We start from the raw sequence: 26,044 nt of genomic DNA, 5'->3' as shown, positions 1-26,044 counted from the left end.
GGCAGTTGCACGCCTTTGTTTAGAACTTTGAAATAGAGAACATGTAGTGTGTTCCAAGTATAAAGGGAAAAGAGATTTTGGAGTGTCTTAAACACTTAAAATATACATACCCTACTTCAGGCTGAGCATAATACAGAAATGTTCATCATCTTATCCTTAGAACATAAACACTCAGGCAGAATGGAGGCATTGAGAATAAGTCTCTTCCCAAGGAAGCTCTACTGCATTTAATGTGTAAAATTAGCAGCCTAAACATGAGTCATGTTCATTGTTTGGGCTGGGCTAGGAAGAAATGAGTGAGCAGATGGTGATGAAATGGGCTGGTGTGTTTAATAAGTGACTGAAGTTAATTACACCTGGAACTCTCATCAAAGGTGTGGGATCTTTCCTGGTAGATGTCTGACGTGTTCTTGCAGAGGGTTTGAGACACATGTAAGTGGGAAGTCGATCGACTGGCAAACTAGCTACTGTTCTCAGTTACTTGTTTCCAAGTTTAGTTTTCTTACCTTTTCTTTTTTTCCCCTCCCTTTCTTCACTAGTGAAATTTTCTTCTCTTTTTCTTTCCCCACCCCCCCAGTCTGTTTTGCCGCCTTCCTTTTTAGGCAACCAGAGGCTGTTATTGCAGAAAATAACAAAGGAAAATGCTTCTCTCTGTTGTAACTTGTTCTGTCAGTCTCCCGTAAGCTGCTGTTCTCACGTTTACCTCACTGGGTTGGGTTTCTGAAGACAATTGTTTCATGCTACCACGTAGAAAGCACTTAAAGGAAATGTAGCTTAAGAAAGCGAGATAGCTATGTTTTAAGTTAAATATTAACCAGATTCAAACGAACTCAAGAGCATTTCAAGGTGAGGTTAACTTGTTGGGCTGGTGAACAAGAAAGAACTCGAGCAGTGAAGAATAGGCATGGGAATACTCTATTCAGAGGTATGTGACCATTTTCTGCACAGTAACTGAAGCTATTGAAGCTGTGGATATACAGTAGTTCGGTGTTGTTTTTTTTTCCTTTCACGTCCTCACATACACAGGCTTAAAACCTGGAAGTTCTTTTCCTTTGGAAATTGCTGTGCTTTGGCTATTACAAATTGCAGAAATACTGTTTGTAGGAGCAAAGAAAGTACAGTAACCAGTGTAACTGTTGTGACTTCACAGAGAAAGTATGCGTTTGTTCAACATTTTTTTGCTGTTCTTTGTTAATATCAGAGAGATTCTGAGCACTGTGTAATTAAGGACTGCAAGCAGACTCCTCGGCTTATGATGAATACAAATAATAAAGGTAGTACCTAAGGAAACCTCCTGCCCCAGGACTGCTTTAGGAATGTGATTAAAAAATAATAAATAAAATTAGCTCTTATCTTTATGGGTTTATCCTCAACTATCGTCCATTAGCACAACTCTGAATTTCAGCATAGGTGCTACCTAGACTTACTAGTTGTTTTATAACCTTTCCATTTGTACACTTGGAAACAAACAAAGGTTTCAGTTCTTTTGTTTGTGAATACAGTGAGTTGTACTGCTGTTTCTTTTCTGGAGATAACATCACATAGCTGTTCCTTAAAAGGTTATCATTTTGATGCTGAAAGCCACCCTTTATTTTTAAAAGGCTATTCAATGAAATTAAACATCTTCTCCTCTTTCAGTATTATAGAAAGCTTGAATCTGTGCGTTGATATCCTGATAGGCTGAGTAGATGAGTCTTATTCTGAAAGTATTTGTTTCCTCTTTCCAGTTCTACTACTCTGAGATAGTATTGTACAAGAAACCAGTCATCTAGCTGAATTAAAGTGGTGTTTAGAGAATGTCAAATGCTGTCTCTATCTTCCATGCTTATTAATTAATAATTTCATATGGTTTGGTATCCTTCCTTTAATTTTTTTTGAGTGAGAAGTAATTTGCTTGGTAAAATAGGGTTCATTTACACCTGATAAAAATCTACACAAGTGCAAATAAGAAGTCCAAGTTTTATTTGCTGAGAAGTATGGAAGGGATGATAGTACATTCCTCAACATCCCGAATGTGATTTAGACTTTCCTGTTTAGTTTGTAGCATGCCCTTTGCATGAATTTTAGCACACAGGAAGACTGTGGATTGATTCAGAATATCTGGATGTTATGAAGTGACTCCATTTTTGTCTGAACAGCTGGTGTCTGATGTACTTTGGCAATCCCTTGCAGTTCTTGAAGGAGAAGGCAATTATCACCTGAAATTGTTGTCCCAGTTGCAAGACCAGCTTTACCTTTAGCTTCTTCTCTAGTGGCTGAATGCTTTGTCCTTAGTGCTTTGCCTCACACTTTTATCTCATGTTTGGTAGAATTTGCTGAATATCTGGTGGCTTACCACTACCTCAGCAAATCTAAGCAGAGGAAAATACAAGAAGCTCCGAAAACAAGCCGGGAAATTCAGATGTAGCAATTCATCTGAATCTGAGCAAACTACCGGGTCCTGATTTCAGACATATGGCCCATAATTGATTCTATAAATAAACAATTCCATAGAGGCATTGTCCTTCTATCTGACATTTTTACTTGCACCCCTTATCTGGTGATCTTGTACTGAGTGATTTTAGACATCCTTGTCTGTCCTATGACTACTTCTCACCTTTCCTGTAGCCTCAGATACTGAACAATGAAATCCTCTTCTAAAGGGCTCGTAAAATGTGTTTGTGTAACGAGATATTCTGATCTAGCTATAGAGCTTTTGCTTAAAAGTCCATATTCAGCTTTTCTTTGAACACCTGACTTGGGTGACCATCAGTCATTGCCATGTGTAATCCTCAACACCAGATTTCATAACAACCACACAGGTATGCTCTTGCACAGCATTGTGTCTGGGGCTGGTTCTTCCTGCAGAGCATGGGAAGGCTCTCTGGAGATGCCAATGTCCTTGAGTGCCCCTTGGTGGCTGCTCCCAAGCCGAGTGAGCTTGCTCTCAGCCTTGTATCCTCACAGCCAGGTTTTGAAGAGCTGCCAGGTCCCCCTTCTTTCATCTCCCACACAGCACGGTCCCCAGTGCCTGCCCTTTGCTTTCTTCAGTCGGGCAGAGCCGTGGTGCTTCTGTCCATGGAGGGTCTGAGGTATAGAATCATAGAATATCCCGAGTTGGGAAGGGACCCATAAGGATCATCAAGTCCAACTCCTGGCACTGCACAGGTCTGCCCAAAAGTTTAGACCATGTGACTAAGCGCACAGTCCAATCTCTTCTTAAATTCAGACAGGCTTGGTGCAGTGACTACTTCACTGGGGAGCCTGTTCCAGTGTGCGACCACCCTTTCGGTGAAGAACCTCTTCCTGATGTCCAGCCTAAACTTCCCCTGCCTCAGCTTCACACCGTTCCCACGGGTCCTGTCACTGGTGATAACGGAGAATAGGTCACCTGCCTCTCCACTCCCTCTCGCGAGGAAGTTGTAGACTGTGATGAGGTCCCCCCTCAGCCTCCTCTTCTCCAGGCTGAACAGGCCCAGTGACCTCAGCCGCTCCTCGTGTGTCTTCCCCTCTAGGCCTTTGTAGTTCCTGGTTAGCCCCAATTCTGCAGCAGGGAAAGGGCACCACTGGTGAGGGTGGGATGATCAGTTTGGTGTTGGGATTCTGTGTTCTCCATCCCTTCTTATCGTATGTGTTGTGCAGCATCGCGCTGCTAGGTTCTGATGTGCGGCTGTGGTCAGTGTAGGTGGTGCTGCAGGAGGGGTGAGAGCAGAGGCGAGGGGCTTTGCTGCAAGACCATTGAAAGAGGTGCTCGCTTCGTCTTTACCTAAGCTCAAATTCTTGGTCCTGCTCCCTGCCTTTCAGACCTGGAGCTCTTGTTTGTACTGGATGTAAAGCCCCGTCTCCTCTGCTACACCGAGGAGCAGGGCAAGGCCTCTGCTGAGCTCTCTGGGGTGTTCAGGTCACTGGGAGCTGACAAGTAACATTGGCAAGTGGTGTAGGTGAGAGCTGTGGACTGCAAACTTCTCCAGAAACTGTGAGCTCAGTTCCCACTGATATTTTCCTCAGTTCTTTTCTTTTTTTTCTTTTCTTTTTCTTCTCTCTCTCTGGGAGCACTGGCCTTAGTATCTCGTGTGCCTAAGGAGAGGCCATAGACTTATATCTGTCCTCCAGCTGGCAGTGCATCTATAACAAGGGAAACTGTGGGGGTTCTCCTGGCTGTTATACCCTTCTGGGCAAGGGCAACAGCTATTTGAGACTTTTGCTGCCATAGTCCTGCACTTCTCCACAGCTGAGTCAGTCTCAGTCCGAGTTGTGAACCTTGGATTCTTCTGATACTGCCTCGCAGTTGCTCTGAGTATGTATCTTGTAAGTTTCTTTCCCTCTTGTGCATGATGGATGGCTAACAGTAACAGAGTAACCATAACATGAATCAGAAGCTGGTTGTTTAGCTGCACCACTACTGAGACAGGCTTCTAACACTGTGGAAATCTGGGTGAGGGCTTCCTGACTTATAGTCTCCTTGCTTTTCTGTAGACAAGAAATGAAATGTGTTTTCTAGGGTTTCACATGGAATCTATTGTCTGTACAAACATTGTCAGAACTCTGTAGTTGCCTCAGTGCTCTTTGTTTAGACTGTGATAAAGGATAAGAAATAATTAACAAGATTAATAAATTAATAATCATTATAAATGATAAATAATAAATACATAAATAAAATGAAAGGATATGAAAGAAAAACTGCAGGTAATATTTAAAGAAAAGACCTGTCTGAAAATATAAATAAGGTGAATGTTTTTAATGTGAGAAAAATTAAGCTAACAACTGGAGAGGGTGGGGAAGTGGCTCAGTGTTCAGGGCTAGATCTTGTAGCATATTTAGACTGAGATAAAGGGAAGATGAGAAGGAAAAACTGCTGGTGATATTTAGAAATGCCCTGTCTTGGAAAATGATGAAGAACCTCGGTACAGAGGAAGAAAGAAAAGAAAGAAAACTCTTTATTTGAATGGAGAACTTCAAATGTTACCAGTCTGCCAGACTTCCCACTGTTAGGCTGTGTTAGGCTACAAGAAACTCATAGCACTCCTGTTATTCTCAGCTTCAGTTGCTGTGTGTCTCTTACCACCATCTTCTGGAAGTCGCCTAGAATTACAACCTCTGTCAGAAGTGCTTGGCAGTTTTGTATGATGTGCAAGTAGAAAGCCAGGATGGACAGTACAAATGTCTTGTGAATCATGTTGGTTTGATGAATATTATCTTTTCTTTTCAGCCCATTTGCCAGGCAGCATTATAATTTCAATGAAGTTCAGCTCCTTTTGGATAAAAACAGCAATTATGTGAATATCCAGGACAGCTTCGGTGGAGATACCCCTTTAATTTGTGCATGCAAACAGGGAAACAACAGAATAGTTAGCTATCTTCTAAAACGAAATGCTGATGTCAACCTCAGAAACAAGGTAAGTGGCCACAGACTCACTCTTTGCACTGACTGCTCTTTAAGACTCTTGGAGTACATGTGGGAACATTGGCAGTTCTTCTAAACCTTACTTTTGTTTCCAGCTGAGGCATGTCTAACCCACAAATTGTAATTCAATAAACCTATGTTTCTTTTTATCTCCTCATTTATTTTCCTGACTTGCCAATGTACACAGGATACAATAAACATTGCCAACCTAAAATTCTTTCTGTGTTCGTGTTGCCAGTTTAGGTAATACTGCATGGCATCCCCAGTTCCCAATATATTCTGCCTGCAGCAATTTGCATTTGTCCTGTACTCCAGCTTATTTCTGTTCCTTCTGTTCCTCGGTCTTTTATTCACCCTAGTAAAAAGGAAGGTCTGAAGGACAGCCTGTCCATCTTTCTTACAGCATGTCCATTTTGGGCCATGATGTAACGCCATAACCTAGTTTGTCAGACTCCAGTTTGAGGAACTGTAGGGTGTTTAACATGAGTGTTCTTTAACATCCAAGTCAACAGCTCTGCCCTTTACTAGCTTTGGTACATGCAATATTCAAAGATTTTGAAACTCTATTCTCACTGAGAGTCTGCTGGGGGTCTTGCTACTTCCTCTGTATCTCTATGTGACATAAGCTCTTATAAGTCAGAATAGTAATAATTCAGTAACCAAACCTCTGTAAAAATGAGCTGTGGGGACTCTTCCTGATGATTTAACCTGCTAGGTAGGGGTAGAGATTTACACTCTTCTGTCTTTCCCTCTGCAGCCAAGTTTGCAGACGTACTTTTGGAATCCTTTGGATCCCACATCCTTCTTTCATGTGGAGCCCAGTTTTCATGTGTTTTTATGAGTTAAATGTGCTACCACTTGAAGGAAGCAAAATGCCTGTGCCAGCTTCTGCTTGAAAATCAGAGAACTATTTATAGTAGATAACCTGGGGGGGGGGGGGGGGGGGGTGTAAGATTGTGAAATATAAAAGGATCTAGTATTGTCAGTATTAAATAAATATAATCAGATCAGTGAATCTGATACTGATCAGAGTTATTTTGTATTTAGAAGGACCGCACTTGTCTGCATTATGCTGTGAGAAAACGGTTTACCTTCCTTGACTATGTGCTCATCATAATCCTCATGCCAGTTTTGCTATTGGATATCTTCTCATGGTGAGTCTGGAGGAAAGCAGAAAAGCCTCTGTCTTTACATTTCCCCTTATAACCTTTCTTATTGCGATATTTTAGGCTAGGAATGCTTACAGAATGCTCTTTTTGAAGCAAGGACTGATGGAGAGCAATGGAAGAAGCAGTGTTTTTGCTACAAGCATAGTTGTTGAAGGGGCAGAATTGTATCACTGCATCAGTTTGGCGTTTGCAGAAGCCAGACATTTATTTATTTATTTATTATTAGGAAAAACAGTATCACTTAATAGTGTATGCAGATGAACTGTCTCACTGTGTTATTCTTTTCCTTGCACCAAACAGATCTCAAAAACTAAGCAGAATGAAAACCTGATCAAGATGTTGCTTAGGGCTGGAGCTGATGTTAATGCTACAGACTTTGTAAGGGTTTATACGAATGTAAATATGGCTCATATGCATACAATGTTACTAAAAGCAAACTTGAGATTCTTCTGGCTATAAAATACTGCTTTCAGAGTAGGACCAGGGACTGAACTGATTTTGATGTAAAAGGAAGATTCAATGTTTCACATTGACACTTTGGCAGGAGTTTTGTAATGTACACAACTAATTCTCCGCTAACAGCTCAGTGCAGCTTTCTGATCAAGCTTATTATTTTCTTAGCTTTAAAGCCAGAACGACAGTGTTACAAACACAGCATCTAAAAACCAATGTGATGTTGTTAGATGTGCACTTTTACTTTAGACTATTATAATTGACTTTTAGCTTCTTGACTGCTGTGATATGTACCCCTGGAGGGAATGATTTTCTGTGTTTTTTAACTTTGTCAGTCCCTTTCTGACCAAAGTCTCTTAGAAGAGAATCCAGGCCAGCTGGGTTAAAATACTGATGTATTAAATACCGGATCCTATAAAGATTCTAGTAATATAAGGGTCTGAGTTTATCACTATTTATGAGTTCTTAGACTGGAGTAGATTTATGGGCAAAGGTCATGCCCCAGTGCTAGACCCTGTGTCTTTTCTTGGTCTTCAGAGTGCATTGATCTACCACGTGTAATGTCTGTGTTGACTAGTCTACTTGGGTATGGCAAAGAGCTCCTCTCCTCTAAGATAGAAAAGGAGAAACCACAATTTCACCAGCAACCAAATTATAAAACACTTAAGCAATACTGTTTGCTCAAACTTAAGACATAGTTGTTGAGCTAAAGATTATGGAATCCTTTGAAATAAGTAAAGAACTATTGGCTTCCTGATAAAAGGTATCAGACTTGTTTTAGCAGCTACATCAGGGGAGAGGAATGATTTTTTTATTTTCCTGTTGCTCTTATGAGAACGTATTTTACTGTGTTGTGCATTGGGAAATGAGACGTTTTTTATGCATCTAGTTGTTAGGGGAAAAATGATAAGGCATAGAGTAAAATTGACAGTAGCACTTACAAAGATCTGCTAAAGAAGTGATAAAACTAAAATTCTTCTGCTACTGTTTCCCTTCAGTCCGGTAGCACAGCCCTTCACTATGCCTGTGAAATGAAAAACCAGGCAGTCATTCCTCTGCTGCTTGAAGCTAATGCAGATGCTTCTGTAAAGAATCAGGTAAGACAGTGGAGTTAATAACTGTATTTCCTTATCAAGGGGGTGAATAATTACATTGTAGGCCTTGGTTGGCGTACAGCAGTTAAAAAAACAAAATCAAAACAAAAAATGACAACAAAAGGTGCGCAGCTTCTTGGCATCGGACTTGTTTGCTGTGGGGGTATAATACAATATTTGCCCCTTTGCCTTCATTGGCAAGAGCAACTTTAGAGTCCACATTCTTCACTGTCAGATTTCTTCTATTCAAAACTGCCTAGATGTTCACTGGATTGGCAGATCTCTTAGCTGTCTTTAGAATACTCTGCTTAACTCATAGCTGTGCTACATTTGTTCCTAAGATGCAGGCTGCAGGGAAGTGTTAAGAGCCCTCCTAGATGCTTTGTTGAGCACCATTCTTCTGAAAGGGGCTAAGTCAAGCTGCTGCTGCTCTCAAAGAAGCTCAAATGTTGTCCCAAGAGATATTGACCTGGGAGTACCTGTACTGCTCAGCTGAGACGAAGCGAACTTTTGTCCATATAGATCTTGAAATCAGCTCTGCAGTGTCTTTGGACGTTAGCCCCAGGAAACAGTGGATTGGCTATCACTACCTAAGCGGGGGCAGACTCTGTCCCTGACTTTAGCAAGAGTAGTATTAGACCTGGTATGTTCGTATTTATCATATTACAATGTATTTCATCTGTTTCTTTCAGGATGGGGGACTCCTTTAGATATTGCAAGAAGATTACAGTTCAGCAACATTGAAAGCATGCTAAGGAAAACTTCCTAGTGCTGGATGGGATGCTATCAAGGACTCTTGAACGTGCAGAAAATTACCCCATCTGACAATCCACCTCTCACAACTGCAGGAGTCCTGCAGAGGACTGCGGTCTGGTACTTGATAGAGTTTCGGTCCAAATCGACCTGTTCTTGCAGCAGACTTTGACTGTTTTTTATGAGACTTGTCAGTACCCTCAAGGCTGTGTGGGTTGGAAGGAGTTCATTTGCTTCTACTAAGCTGTGAATGATTACAATAGTGGTCAAAATATTGCCCTTCCCTTCTGCTCCCCCAGTTTTACTGCTTGACTTGCACAGACAAGCAAGTCAATGGTAAGACTTCTGTAAACCTAAACATTGCACATGATGATTGGCAGCTGATGGAGTAATAAAATATCCTTTAGTGTGTGTTACTGGTTCTTTAGGGGATATGCTTGACAACTGAACAGTATACCACAGCAGCTTATACAAGGTCTGGCACCCTTCCTCTTAGTATTTCTCTTCAAACAATGGAAATGGCTTGTCAAACAGATCTCTCTATTCTACTTCCTTCCATCTCTGCTACAAGTTTCACACACCTTAATTCTCGCTATGTTGTTGTGAGGGAAGGTTTTCTCTCTTTTCTCAGACAAGAAACAGCAAGAAGAGATTAAGTTGTTGAAGCCCACAAACATAGCCAGTTCCCAGGTTGCTTTAATGCATTAATAAATAACAATGAAAATATGTTAGTCTCAGAAGAGAAGCAAGTGTCTAGACTGACTACCTTTCCAATATAAACAGTTTACTGATAGAAAATAAATCAATAAGTGAAATGCTAATGATGGGAGCAAGATGTGTCATTCCCAGGGGACTAGACAGGGCAGTATGCTTTTAAAAGTGGTACATACAGCAGAGGATGCACATACCAAAACAATAATAATAAATTAATGTTTCTTCTCCTGCATACATGAAGGCAGTAGAAAACCAGCAGTCGTAAGCAATTTGTTAATGTGTCCTGGCACTTTGCGATTTAATAATGCACTAGTAAAGGGGAATCTCTCCTTTCAAACACTGCTGTATCTTGCTTCCTTGGTCTAATGGATCTTTGTTTTTATTGGCAGTTTTGACCATTTTCTGTAAGCTGTCATAAGTTTGGGAGATAGGTGCCATGATCAACACTGCTAATGGTCTCTAGACTAGGGTGTGGGCAAGTTAGCTGTTTTCTGTGTTGCAGAAAGCAAATGTTTTTTAGTGTACTTGTCCTATTGGATACTGACTCCAGCTGCAGAGGGTCTTGTTTGAGCAATATGGGCTCAAGGCCCCATACAGAAACACCTGGGAAATAAACTACCCTGTCTGAGCCTATAGCTATATATAATATGATATAATGGCTATACCATTTTGGGTATAGCCTGGGGCAGTATCTACCAGATCACGTTGTAGGTCAGTAGATGTGAGGCACTTGTTTGGATAGCATGGATTTAGTATGGATTTAGCTGGTATCTCTTTGGGCTGGAAGGGAAAACTGTCGACTGTTTTCCTATACCAAAGAAATTTTGTGAACAAAGAATGATCAAGACATAGGATTATGCAAAAGTCAAAGCCGAAAGCCCAGAGTGCTTTCAGCAACTCAGTTGATAGTGTCAAGAATACTATATGGGGTGGAAGCTGTATTGCTTGGAGTGCAGTTTGCCTGATGCATCTGCATCTCTTCATTCCTCAACTGCCACCTGTGGTCTTTGTTCTTGGGGTGTTTAGAGTGTATGAACAAACTCTTGGGTGATGTGTGGGCACTGAGGGCAGGAGAAAACTTGGATGAGTCCAAAAAGAAAAGGCTGACACAATTTTTCTGAGGTTGCTTTCCTTGATATTTGGAAGTCATTGATTGTCTGCTCAGATTCTTATGACTGAAAATAATCTTGTTGGTCACGACAACGTTGGTAAACATGAAGAGGGAAAAAGAGGAAAAAAAAAAAAGGCCAAGCTCTCTGTCAAGTGGATAAATGATTTAATTTAAACAAAGGTGAGTTGTCCTTTGACAGACAGATGAGCAAATCCCATTTTTGTGTCTTCATGGGATAATGGGGCTGTGGGGTACATAAGATACAGCAAACACAGTGTTTAGTCTTAGGAAAATCAGTCTTGTACAAATAAAAGCTGTCCAAATTAAGTGCTCCCTGAAGAGTATGCCCAAATATATGTTTTCAGTTTTCATTCCCATACACATTAACCTTCTTAGGAAGACGCTGGTAACAACGATATCATGTAAAACCTCAAACTTTGTGGGAAGCAAGGAACAAACAAATACATGTGAACACCTATAGTGTTATTCATTATGCATGTCTGTGTGTTTCTCTCTTCCCCAGGCATCACCATTATTGCCAAATAAAATTTTTGGAGGTTTATACTAAATGGATCAACACTCTACATGTGGTTTCAAAGATACTTTATCATTAGTTCAATGATTTTCCGATACATTCTCTCAGTCGCATCAAGGCCCCAGATGAAATCAAGATGTCCCCACTCAGGAAAGTGCTTATGGTAACAGAGATTAGTAATCTGAGAAAGTAGCTTTGCAATGTCTTTTGGACCTGCAAATTTGTCTTGTCCGCCACTCCAAACAGCAATGGGCGTGCTTATCCTCTCTATGTTGTATGCAGGAGGAGTAGGCTGCAAGAAAGGGAGAAGACCTGAGTGCATGCTGTTATATCAGAAGCTGTGTTTAGAGAAAGGATGCTGTGCAGACATCTCTGTTTCCCTTCTGCACTCGCTACAGGAAAAGGATCAAGCTGCCCCTCCATTATGTTTATTTCCCTAGCCCCAGTCCCTACCTACCCTGGAAGGGAATGATCCATCCTATTCATAGACCTTTCTGAAATGCATGGCTACAAGTTGTCCTGGAGTTTGACACCTGCTCATGCTCTTCAGAGGTGGGCATATGGGAGTTTATCGGGAATGACTGCGGAGCTTATTCATGTGCATACTTAGCATGGGTACTTCTTTAATTTTTGCTGGGGCAACAGTTGGTCTTAGTTGTTATGTTTGTGACTTATTGTGACTTGTGACTTAACCGTATTGACTTACCTGGTTGTATTTCTTCATGTTTTCCTTCAAGCCATAGTCATAAGCCTGGAATTGGCCTGCTTGTGCTATCTGTGAATATTTTAACAAGGACAGATAAAATGAAAGTGTATTGTTAAGAGACAGAGCAGAGTGCAGGAGGTATTTTCCTCCCTGTGATTGACCCAAGGCTCAGACAGTGCATTGTGGCTTCCTCCCACCCCTTCCTCCAGCTGCAGGCTTCCACAGGTACTGAGGATGGGTCATAGGATGAGAGGCTTTATCGCCTTTGCCCTTGCTAATGTTCTCTCCTGATCCTCAGCTGCCACCCTTGTTATGTTTTGTTTTTAAAGTGCTGTTTGACTAAGTTAACTAAGGTGGGGTCCCCGTTTGTGATGTGGAGTTGTGCTCAGTTTTCATGTTGGCAGGAGGGCCAGGCTGTCTAGTGCCTGTCAGGGCTCTTACTGGTTATCTAGTGTAACGCATGATTTCTCCTCCCACACCTTGTTGTTTTGTGTACCAGCAGTGTCTGGTGTGCTGACAGTACCGGTCACATTTTCAGTGGCTCTGTAATTGTTAGAGAATTTGACTATATGTAAGTTGTGCTCTGACAGCAGTTTTGAGATGGGACATTAGACACATGGCATGGCCTTTTGAGCTCTCTTGTCTAGAATACATGCCATATGCCCTGTAGGACTGAGGAGTGAAGAAGTGTATACATATCTGTTGTGTTTTTATTGTTATTTTATTTTATTTTTCCACAAACCTGACACGTAATTTCATTTGTGAGTGACTGTGTAATACATTGTGAGAGAATGCCAGTATCTCACTTGGATTTTGTGGTTTAGAAAATCTTGACTTCAAGGCTTAAGTGGTTGGGGATGTGCTAGAAATATACTTGGTATATCATTGCTTTTGCTGTTTTCTTCTATAGTATCCGTATTTACTATAGTATCTGTGTTTACTTTCTAACCACTTGACTTTGTTAGAGGTTGGCAAAATAGGCTGCAAAGCCACTGACTGTCAATGGTTTGTCCTCATTTCCTGGCTCTGGGTGGATATATCCCAAGTGACCTACTGTCAGGAATTTTTGTCAGAGGAGCACACAGATATTTTACACCATAATGTTTGCAGAAATGGGGGATCTGTCTATAGGATATATGCAGATGGATCATGACTCAGCATGTGAGTTACCTTGGAGGCATGCAGTGATGTGCTTCTGCTCTGGATCTTTTTTGCCCTGGTCTAATTCAGAGGATGAGCAGAAAAGAGCTCAGATCTGCCAGTGTGTAAGTAGAAGCCCACCTTTAAGGAATTGGAATCCAGGAAATGGACACTGGCATGAGTGGATAAGAGGATTTTCTAAAAACCTGGCTGTTGGGAACAAGTTTTGCTTGTCATGTACTGGAGATTATAAAGCAGTTCCCCCACTTTCCCGTTGTGCCAGCAGAAGCACTTGTGTGGTTAACTGGCTTTGGGAGGTGATCCAGGCTGCAATTAACCTTCTGGGAGAAAAGCTTTAACCTGGATCACTTTGTTCTGGCTCATCCCTTGGCTGTTCACGTTTCCGCTATCTTCCTACTGCCCGCCAAGTGCCTCAACTGTGCTCGAGTGCTCCTCTGCAGCTTTCGAGGCAATTGCCTTCACAAATGAAGCTGAAGGCTGGAAGCCACTAGACCCTAACATGCAGAAAGGTCCGATACGAAAGGGACAATGTGGGTAATGGTCTGGTGAGCCATGGGAAGCAGTGCTTCCTTGGAGGCAGCTGCTTACGGCACTGTGTGAGAAGACGGGTTGGGCAATTTCCCAGAACCACCGCCTCTGGACTTCCCTGTAGGCTGTCAGTTGCATAAAAAGCAGCGGTACGAGTCTGCTTATGTCAGTACACAGTTATACCTGATGCCAGTGAATAATGTTCTGTACTGATGTCCCAGCTGGGGAATGTGCTACCAAAGCATCTGTTCGACTCTGGAGAGAAAGCAGAAGTGTTATAAAGGCAGGGGTTCAGTGTTGTGACAGAATAAAGCTGTGAAGGACCTGAGCAACATACTGCTGCTGTGTTAAAACCCAGTTTTAATAGGATACTCAAATCAATATCATCCTCATATCAATATCAAACAGAAGACTGATAGGCAGACTTAGGAACAGCTGATTAATGGTACACATCTGCATGCAGAGCTTTCTCATGAAGCGTGTCTGTTCATGAAGATAGTGCCACTGTGGAATCTTGTGGTTCCTCAATGGCAGGAAAAAATCTTCCTGTCCTTTCTAAGTAGAATCCTCACCTTACGTTAACCCCCCCACAGGCATAAGTCTTTGAAGGTTTGTTTTTCTCTTCACTTTTCTCCTGGTGCTAAAGAAGCCAGCTTACAAAACACAGACTGCCTTTTCTTCTGCCTGCATTTTTATAGTTCTCGTGAGGAGATGTTTTAATTCCATCCCCTCAGGTTCCTCCTCAGGCTTATTTTGCCCTGAGAAGCTGGTTGGTGACTTAACGCAAGTCAAGAAAGATCCTAAAAGGTTTAACTCTGTCGTTCAAAAAGGCTGTTATGCCTTTAACTGCTTTTGCATTAAATCTTTGAGTCTCATTGCTTTCCCATATGTGCTTTTACAAGTCGTCACAGATGGAGAAAAACGGGCCCCAGTCTTCAGAGATATTTTAATAATAAGCATTGCACAGGCCAGCTTCTGCATACTTTGGCCTCTGTAAAGGGGATTTAAGACTACAGAATCCATACGTGGGCAAGTACAGGGCCAACTCTCTGTCCTGTCCCCCTGACTGATGCACTAGTCCTTGTGAATCCCATTGTGCTGCGCTCCTCAAGCACAGGCGAGGCATTTCTGTAGCCCTCTGTGTTGTGGACTAAACCGTCGGGCCCAGTTCTGAGGACAGCAAAATGGGACGTGCTCCTTAGGGTAGTTCTTTGGGACCAAGTTCTAATGCAAGCAGTCTAAAGTATGGGAAGAGAAGTGGAGCTTTTCCTGTCTTTTAATTATTCCAGGGTTCAGAAGACCGTGGTGTCTGTGTGCTGAGGAAGAACACTGAAGTCTGACTCCATCATCCACTGTCTCTTTTTGAAGAGCATCTGTGTATGACCAAAATCTGGTCAGATTGGCTCTAAAAGAGGACACAGCTAGGGACATATGCAGTATAGCTCCAGACTGAATTCAGTCCTTCTTTCTGGGGTTGGAGTATGCCTGGTTTTTGGTCCCATCATTAGGTCTAGTCCTATTTGGCACTGTTCACACAATGTCCTGCATTCCCTCAGCCTGCTGAGAACTGTTGTGTTTTATGTACACTTACACGTGTGACAATTATTAGTTAAGGATGGAGTGCAAAATGCAATTTCCAAAATGGCTTTAGTTTTACTTTGACTAAGTGTTGTTGCATATACTTACCATGTTCAGATTTTGTGTGTTGCCCCCAGCTATATAACAGAGTATTTGTCCACAAAACTTATCCATGTTTGTACAGAACTCCGTCACAGGTCCTTTCATAAATCGAATCTGGTGCATGGTTCCTTTCCAGCCAAGTGTTAACTGAGGGAAGGGAAAAGTGCAACACTTTTTTTTTTCTTTTCTTGTTACAGGAGCATTTTATGCAGGAAACTATTGCTATATTCTTGCCTCTTAACTCTATAGTCAGAGATTTCTGAAACAGCTTGCCCTCCTAGTACACCTTAAAACGTCTTCTTCCCCGTAGTGCACCACATGTCCTTCCTGACTCATATTACTGTCTTCAGTCCTGGAGGAAACCATCCTTCCATTTCTAGTGTAGTGACCTTAGTGCTCATTTCTGAAGTCTGAGATCATCATGGCTGTTATTCCAACTCTGTTTTAGTTCCTCCTGCACAAGGCCAGCAAGATGTTAGTTAACAGCAAGAGTCCTATGGCGAGACAGTTTCACAAGTCTCCTGCTTCACTGGAACCTGCTGCTGCAAGCCCCATCTTCCTGTTCTCCAGTGCTGCCCCCCAGAGTTTCAGAAGAGATTTTTCAAGAGCACTCTGTTCATCCCAAGCATCTCACCCCTTTGGAAGCACTTTGGCTCAGGCTGGGGAACCCTAAAAGGGTAAGCTGGACATTGGGCCTCTGGAGGAAGAAACACATACCCTGAGCAGTGCTGGAGGAAGATTTGCTATCTTCATCAGAGGGCTTGTAGCATGCGTGCAGGTGGTTACTGGGCCAAGAGCAAAGAACACTTTTACCCTTTCAGCCAGCTCAGGATATGTAGAAAATGCTATAAAGCCTACAAATATAGAAGAGAGAACATGAGTTAGTGAAGACATTTTCCACAGGCAAAAATAAACAAATAAGCAGTAGGTAGCAAACAAGAAGTGAGACTAGATTTGCAGCCCGTCATCTGTTGTCTGTCTTTGCTGTGTGTTTTAGCTAAGGCAAGTGTTGATGCTAAATCCTGAAATGAATTTTATTTGGGAAGCAGAGTTCATCCTGAGGTTGACAGCATATCTGGACATTGCTTGTATCCACTTTTTGCAGGTGACATGGCAAGGAGGTTTCTGTGATAAAATCAGATTTCCTCATGAAGCTATCATTTAAAAAATATTTTTCATATTATAGTCTCTAAAGGGCTATGTATGTTTGTGCTTCCATGGGGCAGTAGAATACCATGCAGAATACTGGGAACTTTAAGCATTTTCAACTGATTGCATCAAAGGCAGCTGGAAGCATGAATGGTAAGTTTGTTTTGTCATCAGAGTCTTTAAATACTCTTATGAGAGGAAAAGAAAGAAAAGGCCTGGAGATTTCACAATATATGGTTTTTCCACATTTTCTTCTCTTTTTTCCAGGCAGTTAACACTAATGAATGGGCAGTTGATCATTTCTAGTCAATGTTCATTCATGGATCTTGCACATAAACCATAAACATTAGGAACTTTTACCTGGTGCTGAAAGAAAGTTGCATTCGAAAACTACAAAGCTGGTTAATGCTAAAGGTTGTCACTAGGGGAAAACAAGTTATTAATACTTTTTATTTCCTAATTTTCAGTCTCTGACAATGTGTTTTTAAACAGTAATGTGGCCAGTTATATATACACTCATGAACTGTGCTTTAATTGTAGGATTGGCAATAAGTCGTACAGCTTTGTAATGTGGAGGTTCTTTTTACTTGTTTTCTCTTATTTGAAATTTTGCATTTATGTGCAGTTTTTTCTTATTAGTTTTTCCTTACACTTCACAAGGAAAATAATCGTATGCCTTAGTAGAAAAGATGAACTTAATAAAAATTCCCATTGCTGAGAATTTCAGAAAAGTGCCCGGTGCCAGTACTTGGAGTACCCAGTAAGGCTACTGTGTCTCTAATTATTTAAAAGGTTGAACAATGTTTAGATCTACTATTAGATTTATTTGCTTATTAATGGTAACCAAAGCTGTTTTTAGAAAGTTTCACATATTTTGCAGCTCTCAGCTCAGAAGGCACTTCTCCACAAACTGCTGAGGCAGTGGGGAGGCTCGCCTCCTGATCAGATGGGAACACGAATGATTGTGAACCATAAATGTGCTGACCTTACCTGATGCGGTGCCTTCAGAGTGACCAACATAGTATACATCCTTCTGTCCGGTTTTATTCATGATGAAGTACAGCTCTGCTGGAATATCGTATTTACCCATTTCATCAAAGCTACAGGGGAGAAACACAAAAAGCTGGCAGACTGGCTATCGCAGTGTGTGTTACTGAATGTCAGTCTTGTTCATTGCACCGGGCAGGACCCATTCAAAGATGAGAAGAGGACAGAAGGATGCAGCTGTACTGACAGGTTGCCTGGTGCCTAAGGCTCTCTGCAGAGGAGGAGCAAATTTTGTCTGTCATATGTGGCCCTTGGGGAAGTGAATTTAATCAGTGCTTTCACTAGCAGGGGTTACAAAACACATTTCTCTCTTGGTTGACTTAAGCCGTGAGAGATCAGAGATTTCTAGACAGGGCTGCTCAGCCTGTTCCAGCTTGCTCTCCTTCTCACAGAGCTGTCTCCCTTTTTCTCAGCATCCCCTTTCAGTTCCCAGTGTCTGAAATCTCTTCCTCAGCCAGTGCTCCCAACCACAGCTACTACTGACCATACTTCTTGGTCTTGATCTTTATTGTCCTTGGCTTGTGTGGACCCTGTTCTGATGATGTTTTAAGTAAAATACCCATTAGGCTGAAGCTATCTAGTTCCCTTGGACTTTCTATCTTGAATAATTCCCCATCCACAGAGTACCTGAACTGCCAGAACTCTTTCTGGCTGGTTTTAAGGGTCTTGTGTTTGAAGACCAAGTGTTCCCTCGGCTGTTTCCCAACCAGACATCATAGCCGGCATCTGCAAGGATGAAGCCTAGGCTGTTGTTGGGCAGGTAAGAAATCCAGTGGGTGGCATCTCCTAGAAAAGCATGCTGTAGGAAGACTGCAGGCTTTTGCCCTGGAAAAAATGAAAGTATTCTCATATTGGAGCAGTAGTTAACGTCAGTTTAAGATTGGAGTGCAGGGTTTAGTTTGAGAGGCTTTAAATCTTTCCTGCTTATGGAAGCTCCCAGGAGAACTATGTATATATTGGGCTGAGAAAACCTAAGGATTTGTCCCATGCAAGCAGTTTAACCATTTCATGACAGGAATGACGGATAAAAAAATGTAATGAGGTGGCTAGTCCCCACCTACTTTTGTGCTAGATAGCCAATGTACAGGTCCTACATTGAAACCAGCTATCTACAGCTGAGAAATGCTGAAGGCAGAACAGCATGTGGAAGAGAGTATCCTGATTCATGTAGGAGTTGGATCTCAGACCTTCCTTATGTCCTATAACCATGTCACACCTGTATTTTGCATGTTCCTCCCACTGGGAATTCTGAAAACAGCAAGTATGTATCCATCCTCGGTGGTAACTTCATACTCCTCGCAGGGGTATCCGTGATATCTGATAATTTCACTCTGTGGGAAGCCAAAGAAGAGCGTGTTAACATAAAAGCCACCCCCTTTTGGAGCGTAAACAAGCTGAACATGCAGGCAAGGCAACCAAGTGTGGAGCTCTTGTCATGAAGGACCTGATGAGACCACCTACACCTAATTTTGTCAGTTGTGTGAGTCAGAGCAAGGGGTCCTGGATTACTTTGTGTTGTGAGAATCTACTGCTCTAAGAAGGGGTTCAGCTTCTCTTGCCACCATCCTGAGCAAACAGGTTGTTACCAGACATTGTTAAGAAAGATGATTTTATAAGAAAGTCACAGTTTTAAGTATAGCCCACATTGTATTCATCATGCACCTGTTAGGTTCAGACACATGATGCAGTCAGGGAAAGCATGTTGTTCAGTTTGGTGCAGGCAGGACTGAGCTCTGTGTGCTCTGGCCACAGTCTAAAGCTGAGTCCTGCTGCTGGGGTTAAAATTCAGCAGCCTGGATCTCCAGTGCCCTTCAGCAGGTTCTGGGGAGTTGCTTGGCCTCTGAGCCAAAAGTGGCAGCCAGCACACTGCTCCAGTGCTGTGTCTGTCCTGGTGCGACGTACAAGGGTCCCATCTGTCCCTGGCCCATCCTGAGCTGGTCCTCACAGCAGTCCTGACCCTAATGCAGTGGCTTTGAAAGAGGCAGGTTGGGAAAATGGGCGACCAGGAGGGGACCCTTCTTGAAGCCTCCTCACATGGGCTGTTAGAGTTGGTACCGTGGTGGCAGTATTGTGAGAGACACTTTATAAGAAAGACAGAGAAAGTGCCACAACTTACAACGTTCATAAAGTCTTCAGGGTTGCGGTGCTTCATGTGCTGTGTTCCCTCTGAGCCGAGAGTGAAGGGTGCTGTGAACCCTGCTGAAAAGGCAGCTCCCTGGGAGCAGAGCAGCACGAGGAGGCACCACATCTCGGGGCTGCGTGAAAGAGCAGAGGCACGTGTGTTTGCTGTAGGAAGGGAGAGGGGAATTCCACAGGGAGACCCAAGTGGGGAGTCTCTTGGAGGTTGCCCCGGGTGTTCCCCAAGGGGCTGACAGAAACACATACCTGTGTGAGGAAACTGTCTACAGACCATGCTGTGTGACAGGGACAGTTGCAGAATGGTAGAGGGAAACACCTGGGGGCACCATCTGAGAATATGCCTGAGCATTTTGTAGAGGACAAGTGAATGGTGGTTGGTAGGCATGGCCAGCTCCTGCACTGAGTCAAGCAGAAGCTTGACATGGAAGCACGGGCACCTGGGATGACTATTGCCCAGACTGGCTGCCTATATGTGCCCTGCTCCTCTGCCAGCAGGAGAGTGAGAGGATAATTCCTTTTTGTTCAGGAATGAGGTGGCGGAGGTTTGCTGAGGGCTCTTTTCCACCTGCCCCCTCCTCCGTCAGATGCAGTGCCATTCCTGGTGCTGAGCAGCTAGGGTGAGAGATCAGCCAGGGAAGATGGTGAAGAGTTACGCAGGGGCCAGGAGTGATTCAGAGGCTCAGAGAGGATGTGTAATGGGCTTAGGGGCACACACTTGCACCAGACCAGTGCCAGCTTGTACTTTCACCATGAATGATCTGCCCCAGACCATGTTACAGTTCTGCTGGAAATTAGTTCCTCTGAGGTGATGGTGCTAAAAAGATGACCATGTGTGGCCACCAAAAAGCCCCATGAGTCAGTTCCCAGTCAACCTTTCCTTTCAAGCTGACACTGGCTCATCCAGGTCTCCATTTATCATCCCCGTAGGCATCTTCACCAGCCCTTTGCTGCCCTTTTCATTCAAGAGCCTCCTCTGCTATCCCCAGATAACTGCGTTTGTGCTTCTGCTACTTCTGAGCCCAAGGTATCTCTCTTGAAACTGATGCCTGTCACCACTGAGAAACTGTGGAATGATTCTTTTTAGAGCAGTAAACAATGGAGACTGCCTGCATGTTGCCACGGGCCTGTATCCTTTTCTCTTTGAAAGAGCTGTCATTGCAGATCTTGTCCTGGTCATGGGGAGGTGACACTTTGCTCTTTCCTGGGCCCACTGATGATCACATGGGAATTTTTCTGAATAGGAATTAGAGAGTACAGTCTATCTAGTGACAGATTATGCTGATACCTCCTACCATAGATAAGATTCCAGGGCTTAGTCATTTTTTCCCCAGAACTGAGTCAATAAGTATAGGAACACTGCAATCTATGAGCCTCCCTGACCTTTCTGTCATCATGCAAATTTTGTTTCTAAAGTTCCCCAGAAAAGGAAAGAGCATGTTATATGCCATAGTAAGCTACTGAGTGTGTGACTATGAGTTAAAACTGCAAGAAAATAGCAAGAGATGTGCTATTTCATACAGTGCTCCTTACCTACAAGAGAGCTGCAAGGAGGTGGGATAGGAATTTTCTTTCTAACATGAAGAACTGTACAAAAATGATTCATCCATGAAGCTTACAATTGGGCTTACGCTTTCTGGAAATGCCCTTATACACCTAATTATTATTGTATGCTGCACCTGCCTGTGTGAGGAGAGAATGAGGGCTGGGAAGAGAAAAGTAGCAACCATTCTGCTTGTAGATAACAATCTTAAAGGTCAGGCAGGCTATCAAAAGTTCATCAACAGATTCCCTGGGACAAAAGGGATGAGTAATGCAATGTAATGTTTCAGCTCGTCAAGGCTTCTTGTAAGACTGCCTCACCAGTAATGACTGGGGACATTGCAGCTCCTGTAGGCCGGGTTTCCTCAGAACAGGGCATGCTTCTGTGACTGAGGGTGTTTATCCTAGCTCACATTTCTGTCCATCCTGCTATTAACTTTTGATGTCAGTTTCTGTCAAGTTCAACACCAATTTACAAGCCTGCAAAGTAGTGGGGCTACCAGGAACTCCTGAGGACTGTTTGCTGGGGAAGGACTGTTCAGGGGGGTTCGTGCCCAGCTGGGGGGAAGGCAACCATGACATGTTCTGCAACCAGCTGAACAGTCAACACGGGTAAACTAGCCAGCTAATCAGCATTCATACAGCTCCAAAGTAGCCACAGCATGCGTGGCTGGTCAGGAAGGTTTGTGAGGGAATTTCATAGGAGACCTGTCTGAATTATAGGTTGCATTAGGAAGTTAAGCAGTCTTGGGAAACAAGTCCTTCTGAAACCACACATTGGTAGGTCCACTAAACACAGAGAATCCAATTTTTAGTGAAGGTCAGAGGTCCTCATTCAGTCACATTTCTGGAGTCTGCTTCTAGCGTAAGACATCTGCTACGGCAAGACGTGCCACTGTGATGTTTATTTGGACTGGGAAATGGAGCTGTCGGTCAAGGGAAGATAAGAGAGTACTCCCTGGCAAGTAATGAGGAAGGTGAGCAGGATCTGTGGGTGTGAGGGAGAGGTACGCAAGCACTCTCTGAATCTCCATATAGAAGGAGGAATTTTGTCTTTTTTCTAATCTTCAGTTTAACCTTTAAATTTCAGTGAACAAATTGAAAGAAGCCAAATCTCCTGAGTCATCAAACAGCTGGAATGAAACAGAGTTTGGAAACACCCAAAGCTTTAAACATCACATCAAAACAAACACCATTCAATTCTCTTTATATGTGAAATACTTCTTAATTTTTGTTGTCCAAACAGGAAGCCCCCAGCTACACACTGAGTCAGCACAACACTCTTTTCTGTTTTTTGCCATTTTGCTCTGTTCTAATGGGAATAAAATGTCTCCCTCTCTGTGCAAGAGGGAATAAAGCATTTTGCTAATGTCTCAGCTTGGTTTCAAACCACTAGCAAGACTAGCTGAGGCAATGTAGAGGCTAAATTACTTTGGGTTTGTTAGGGCAAACTTTTCTCAGTGCACTCTATTATCACCTAGCTTAGCTGGCATAACTCACAGACTTCCAGGTATTCACCTTTTAAATCAGATACAGCAGGCAAAGTAACATCAATCTTGGCAGGCCAGTGCTCCCTTAAGCTTCAGGAGCAAAGGCTTATAGTTAGGAGCTTTCAACAGCCATTTTTATTGAGAGAAATGAAGTCATAAGGAAATATTGGACTTGGTAAACTCATAAAAAACATACATAGAAGGAAAAAGGTCAGAGAGAGAAATGCCCTTGAAAGTTCTTTAGGGACTTTTAAGATTTGCTGAAACTAAGTTATAAGACTTCAGAAATTTATCCATCTAGCTTTGTGCTTTAAGCAGTATAAAACTTACTTCATATTGACTGTAAGGCATACACACACCAACCACAGCAGCAACTATGACTGAATGCATATGAGAGTCTGCTGGCTTACTAATAAAACGTACATGTGCATGGGACTGCAAGAATAGAACATCCAATTTACACACAGCTGCAGACCTTCATTCCCTTGCTCTCAGACTGAATAAAACAAGTAGAGAAAAATGAAATATTTGCACTTTTTCTCCTTTTTGTGCAGGTTGAACTTCTTTGTCTTCTAACTTGAGCAGACATGCACTTCTATGCGTGGCAATAGGCTAACAGACAGAGAGGAAATAAGCTGTCTATTCTTACAAGCAATGACACAAAACCAAGACCACAAAACTTTACGGAGACAGGCAGCAGAGAAAGAGACCATGATCATATATGTACAAGCAACTTACCTCTGCTTTGACTGCTTTACTTGTGTCCTCTGCTGCAGTTCCTTGTCTGTCTCCACCAGCAGACTGATTCACTGGCAGAAACCTATGCCAATAAAAGGAAGTCAAAACACAATGAGCACTTCAGGGTAGCAGCAATGAGTGTCATGAGTTGGCAGCATGTATTGAAGAGCATGTTTAAGTGCTGATTTGGCAGTACTTCAGAAGTGAGGAAATCTTTGTGATGAAAAAGATCATCCAGTTAAATTCACAAAACCATGGAGCAGGAGAGGTTAAGAATTGCTTACATACCAGTGGTTACGATATTTAACACAGACCTGGGCGTCCTAGTTCCCCGAGGCTGTGGCAGACCTCGACCTGTACTGTTGCCCGTCTCGGGGGCTGCTCTGAATGTAATATTTTAGGATGAAGAGGAGGCAATGTCCAGCTTCCCTTGACCTATTTCTCAAGAACACTCTTTCTGCTGCTGCTTTGCATTATTTATGTTAATTTTAAATTTAGCACTGTGCACACATTCCCAAATCTGTTTTTCAGTGAGCACCACTGCTCCTGATACCCATCTTATTCTAGATTAGTCTCTCAGAGTTGACATGGCTCCTGCAGGGATTCTCTGGTGCCAAAGAAGGCTTGAACACTTCATATAACCTTTCTCACAGGGAGGAAGTGGGGGGGAAACAAATAAGGGTTCTAGTTTCTCCTAAGCCATTTTCATGAACTCTGAAAACATAGTGTCCTTAGAGACCTCTGCCTAACCGCTGAGTTAATTGCAGACAGCCCAGGGGCTCAGTGCTCACTGAAATTGGCCTGGTGGCCATGGCCAGAAGGACACGTTCCGTGTCCCCAGGCAGCTAGGCTGCAAAGTAGATTTCTCCTACCTGAACACCAGTCCCTTCAGCTAATTAAGTCGTAAATGTCTTTGGAAGAACTTGTATTTTGTCATGGACTGATGAGCATTTAGAAGAAGACCAGGTGAAAGGTATGTGTTCTCGGGAACATGGCTGCAAATAACACGGTGCCGCTGGGTGGTGGAGAAAGGGAGGAGTGATGTAAGAACGGGTGTCAGAGTAGCCACAGTAATGGTTCTGCTCTACATGCAAAGCACAAAACTGTCACACTTTGGGCTGTGATAGGGTTAGTTTTCTTCATAGAGGCTTGTATGATGCTGTGTTTTGGATTTTTAATGAAAATAGTGGTGATAACACACCAGTGTTTTAATTGTAGCAGAGCAGTGCTCACACTATGACAAGGACTTTTCAGCCCCTGGTGCTGCCCTGCTGGAGAGGAGGCTGGGGGTGCACCCAGCTGGGAAGGGGCAGAACCAGGACAGTGGGCCCAGACTGCCCAGAGGGATGTCCCATGCCATAGGACACCATGATCAGCAACAAAATTGTGGATGAAGAAGGAGTAAGGGGGGCATGTTTGGAGCGATGGTGTTTGTCTCCCCAATAACCCGTTAGGCCTCAGGAGCCCTGCTCTCCTGGAAGGGGGAACTGGCCTGGCTGGTAGGAAGCAGCGAATAGATGCCTGGTTTTGCTTTGCTTGTGTATGCAGCTTTTGCTTTACCTAGGAACTGTCCTTATCTCAACCCAGGAATTCTCTCTCTCACTTTTACCTCTCTGATTCCCTCCCCATCCCACCTGGGGCAACTGAGCGAGTGGCTGGGTGGTGCTGAGCCGCCTGCCGGCGCTAAACCACAACAAGAGCATTCTGTGGGATGATGGAAAAAGCGATTTCTCAGTGAAAAACACTGTAACTCAGCAGCTTTGATGTCCTGCATGACAAAAACTTTCAGCAGAGCATAAATTTATCACTCAGATGGGCTCTGAGACATGATGAAACATGTCCCCAAGCTGGGATCAACAGTCCCCATGATGTTTCCAATGCTCCTTGTCCAGCCTGATTTTATTGGTTTTCTATGCCAGAAAATTCAACACCCTGACTCTTATGTGGTCTCCCAAGTAGCAAATAGGTGCAGCTGTGATCTCTTTCCCAGGTGAATTTGAAGGATGCTCTGGCTGCTTTCAAACATACTGCTATTGCACTTCCAATCCTAAGTACCAGAAACTCATAAACTAGGCCTCAAGTCCTCACGCATTTCCCTCACAAGCAGTAAGTCAGTTGATGGGCTTACTCTCTGGAATGCTTTGTCCCCAGGAAATTATATTGGGTGGAAGGGATGTCCCTTCCTGGAGGGAAGCTGTTTTCTTTGGGTCAAGCTTTATTTACATTTGTGGAGCCCTTGACCCCAAGGAAATGGGATGGGCTTCAGCAGTGGGCTCAAAAGATGAAACAGGCCTGTGGTTGTGTTGGAAGGGAAAGGGATAGAAGTGGCATTGGTTGTGGTTAATTTGTTTGGCTAATGAACCATTTCACAGAGTAATATTGTATGACCTGTGAACTGTCTTAGTGTGACAGCTGTACCTGCCCTGTTTAGCATCCCAGGCTTCACCCACATTGACACTTGATTCAAGTGGAGAATGAGGGTCTCACTCTGAAAAAAGGCCCCCTAAAATGCACTGTGTTTCTTTTTGTGGTGAAGCTAATGGCATTTCCTTGTGGAGGCACGGTGAGCCACAATGCTGTAACCTAATAGCCATGGAGGCTACCCTTCAGGTGAGTGCCTCTGTGCAATAACTATGTCACTGCAACGAGGTTTGT

General features: G+C 43.1%; 2 protein-coding genes across 2 annotated transcripts; one reads left to right on the top strand and one right to left on the bottom strand.

The window, feature by feature from the left end:
• Nucleotides 1–438: 438 nt before the first annotated feature.
• On the top strand, nt 439–9,268 carry ANKRD22 (ankyrin repeat domain 22). The gene is given in 8 exon segments (XM_040564302.1): nt 439–925; nt 5,189–5,206; nt 5,208–5,375; nt 6,431–6,515; nt 6,518–6,537; nt 6,853–6,930; nt 8,004–8,115; nt 8,792–9,268. Coding segments are annotated over 8 exon segments (579 nt in total). The 5' UTR covers nt 439–904; the 3' UTR covers nt 8,869–9,268.
• Nucleotides 9,269–10,825: 1,557 nt separating this feature from the next.
• Nucleotides 10,826–23,571, bottom strand: LOC121073437 (lipase member M-like). The gene is given in 11 exon segments (XM_040564301.1): nt 10,826–11,504; nt 11,919–11,987; nt 13,791–13,862; nt 15,294–15,434; nt 16,005–16,141; nt 17,427–17,536; nt 18,111–18,159; nt 18,162–18,308; nt 18,700–18,814; nt 19,600–19,738; nt 23,390–23,571. Coding segments are annotated over 10 exon segments (1,206 nt in total). The 5' UTR covers nt 19,732–19,738; nt 23,390–23,571; the 3' UTR covers nt 10,826–11,270.
• Nucleotides 23,572–26,044: the final 2,473 nt, after the last annotated feature.

Source organism: Cygnus olor, chromosome 7 (assembly GCF_009769625.2).
Source record: "Cygnus olor isolate bCygOlo1 chromosome 7, bCygOlo1.pri.v2, whole genome shotgun sequence".
Lineage (NCBI taxonomy): Eukaryota > Metazoa > Chordata > Aves > Anseriformes > Anatidae > Cygnus > Cygnus olor.
Note: the sequence above shows the minus strand (reverse complement) of the source record. Positions and strands in the feature narration are given on the sequence as shown.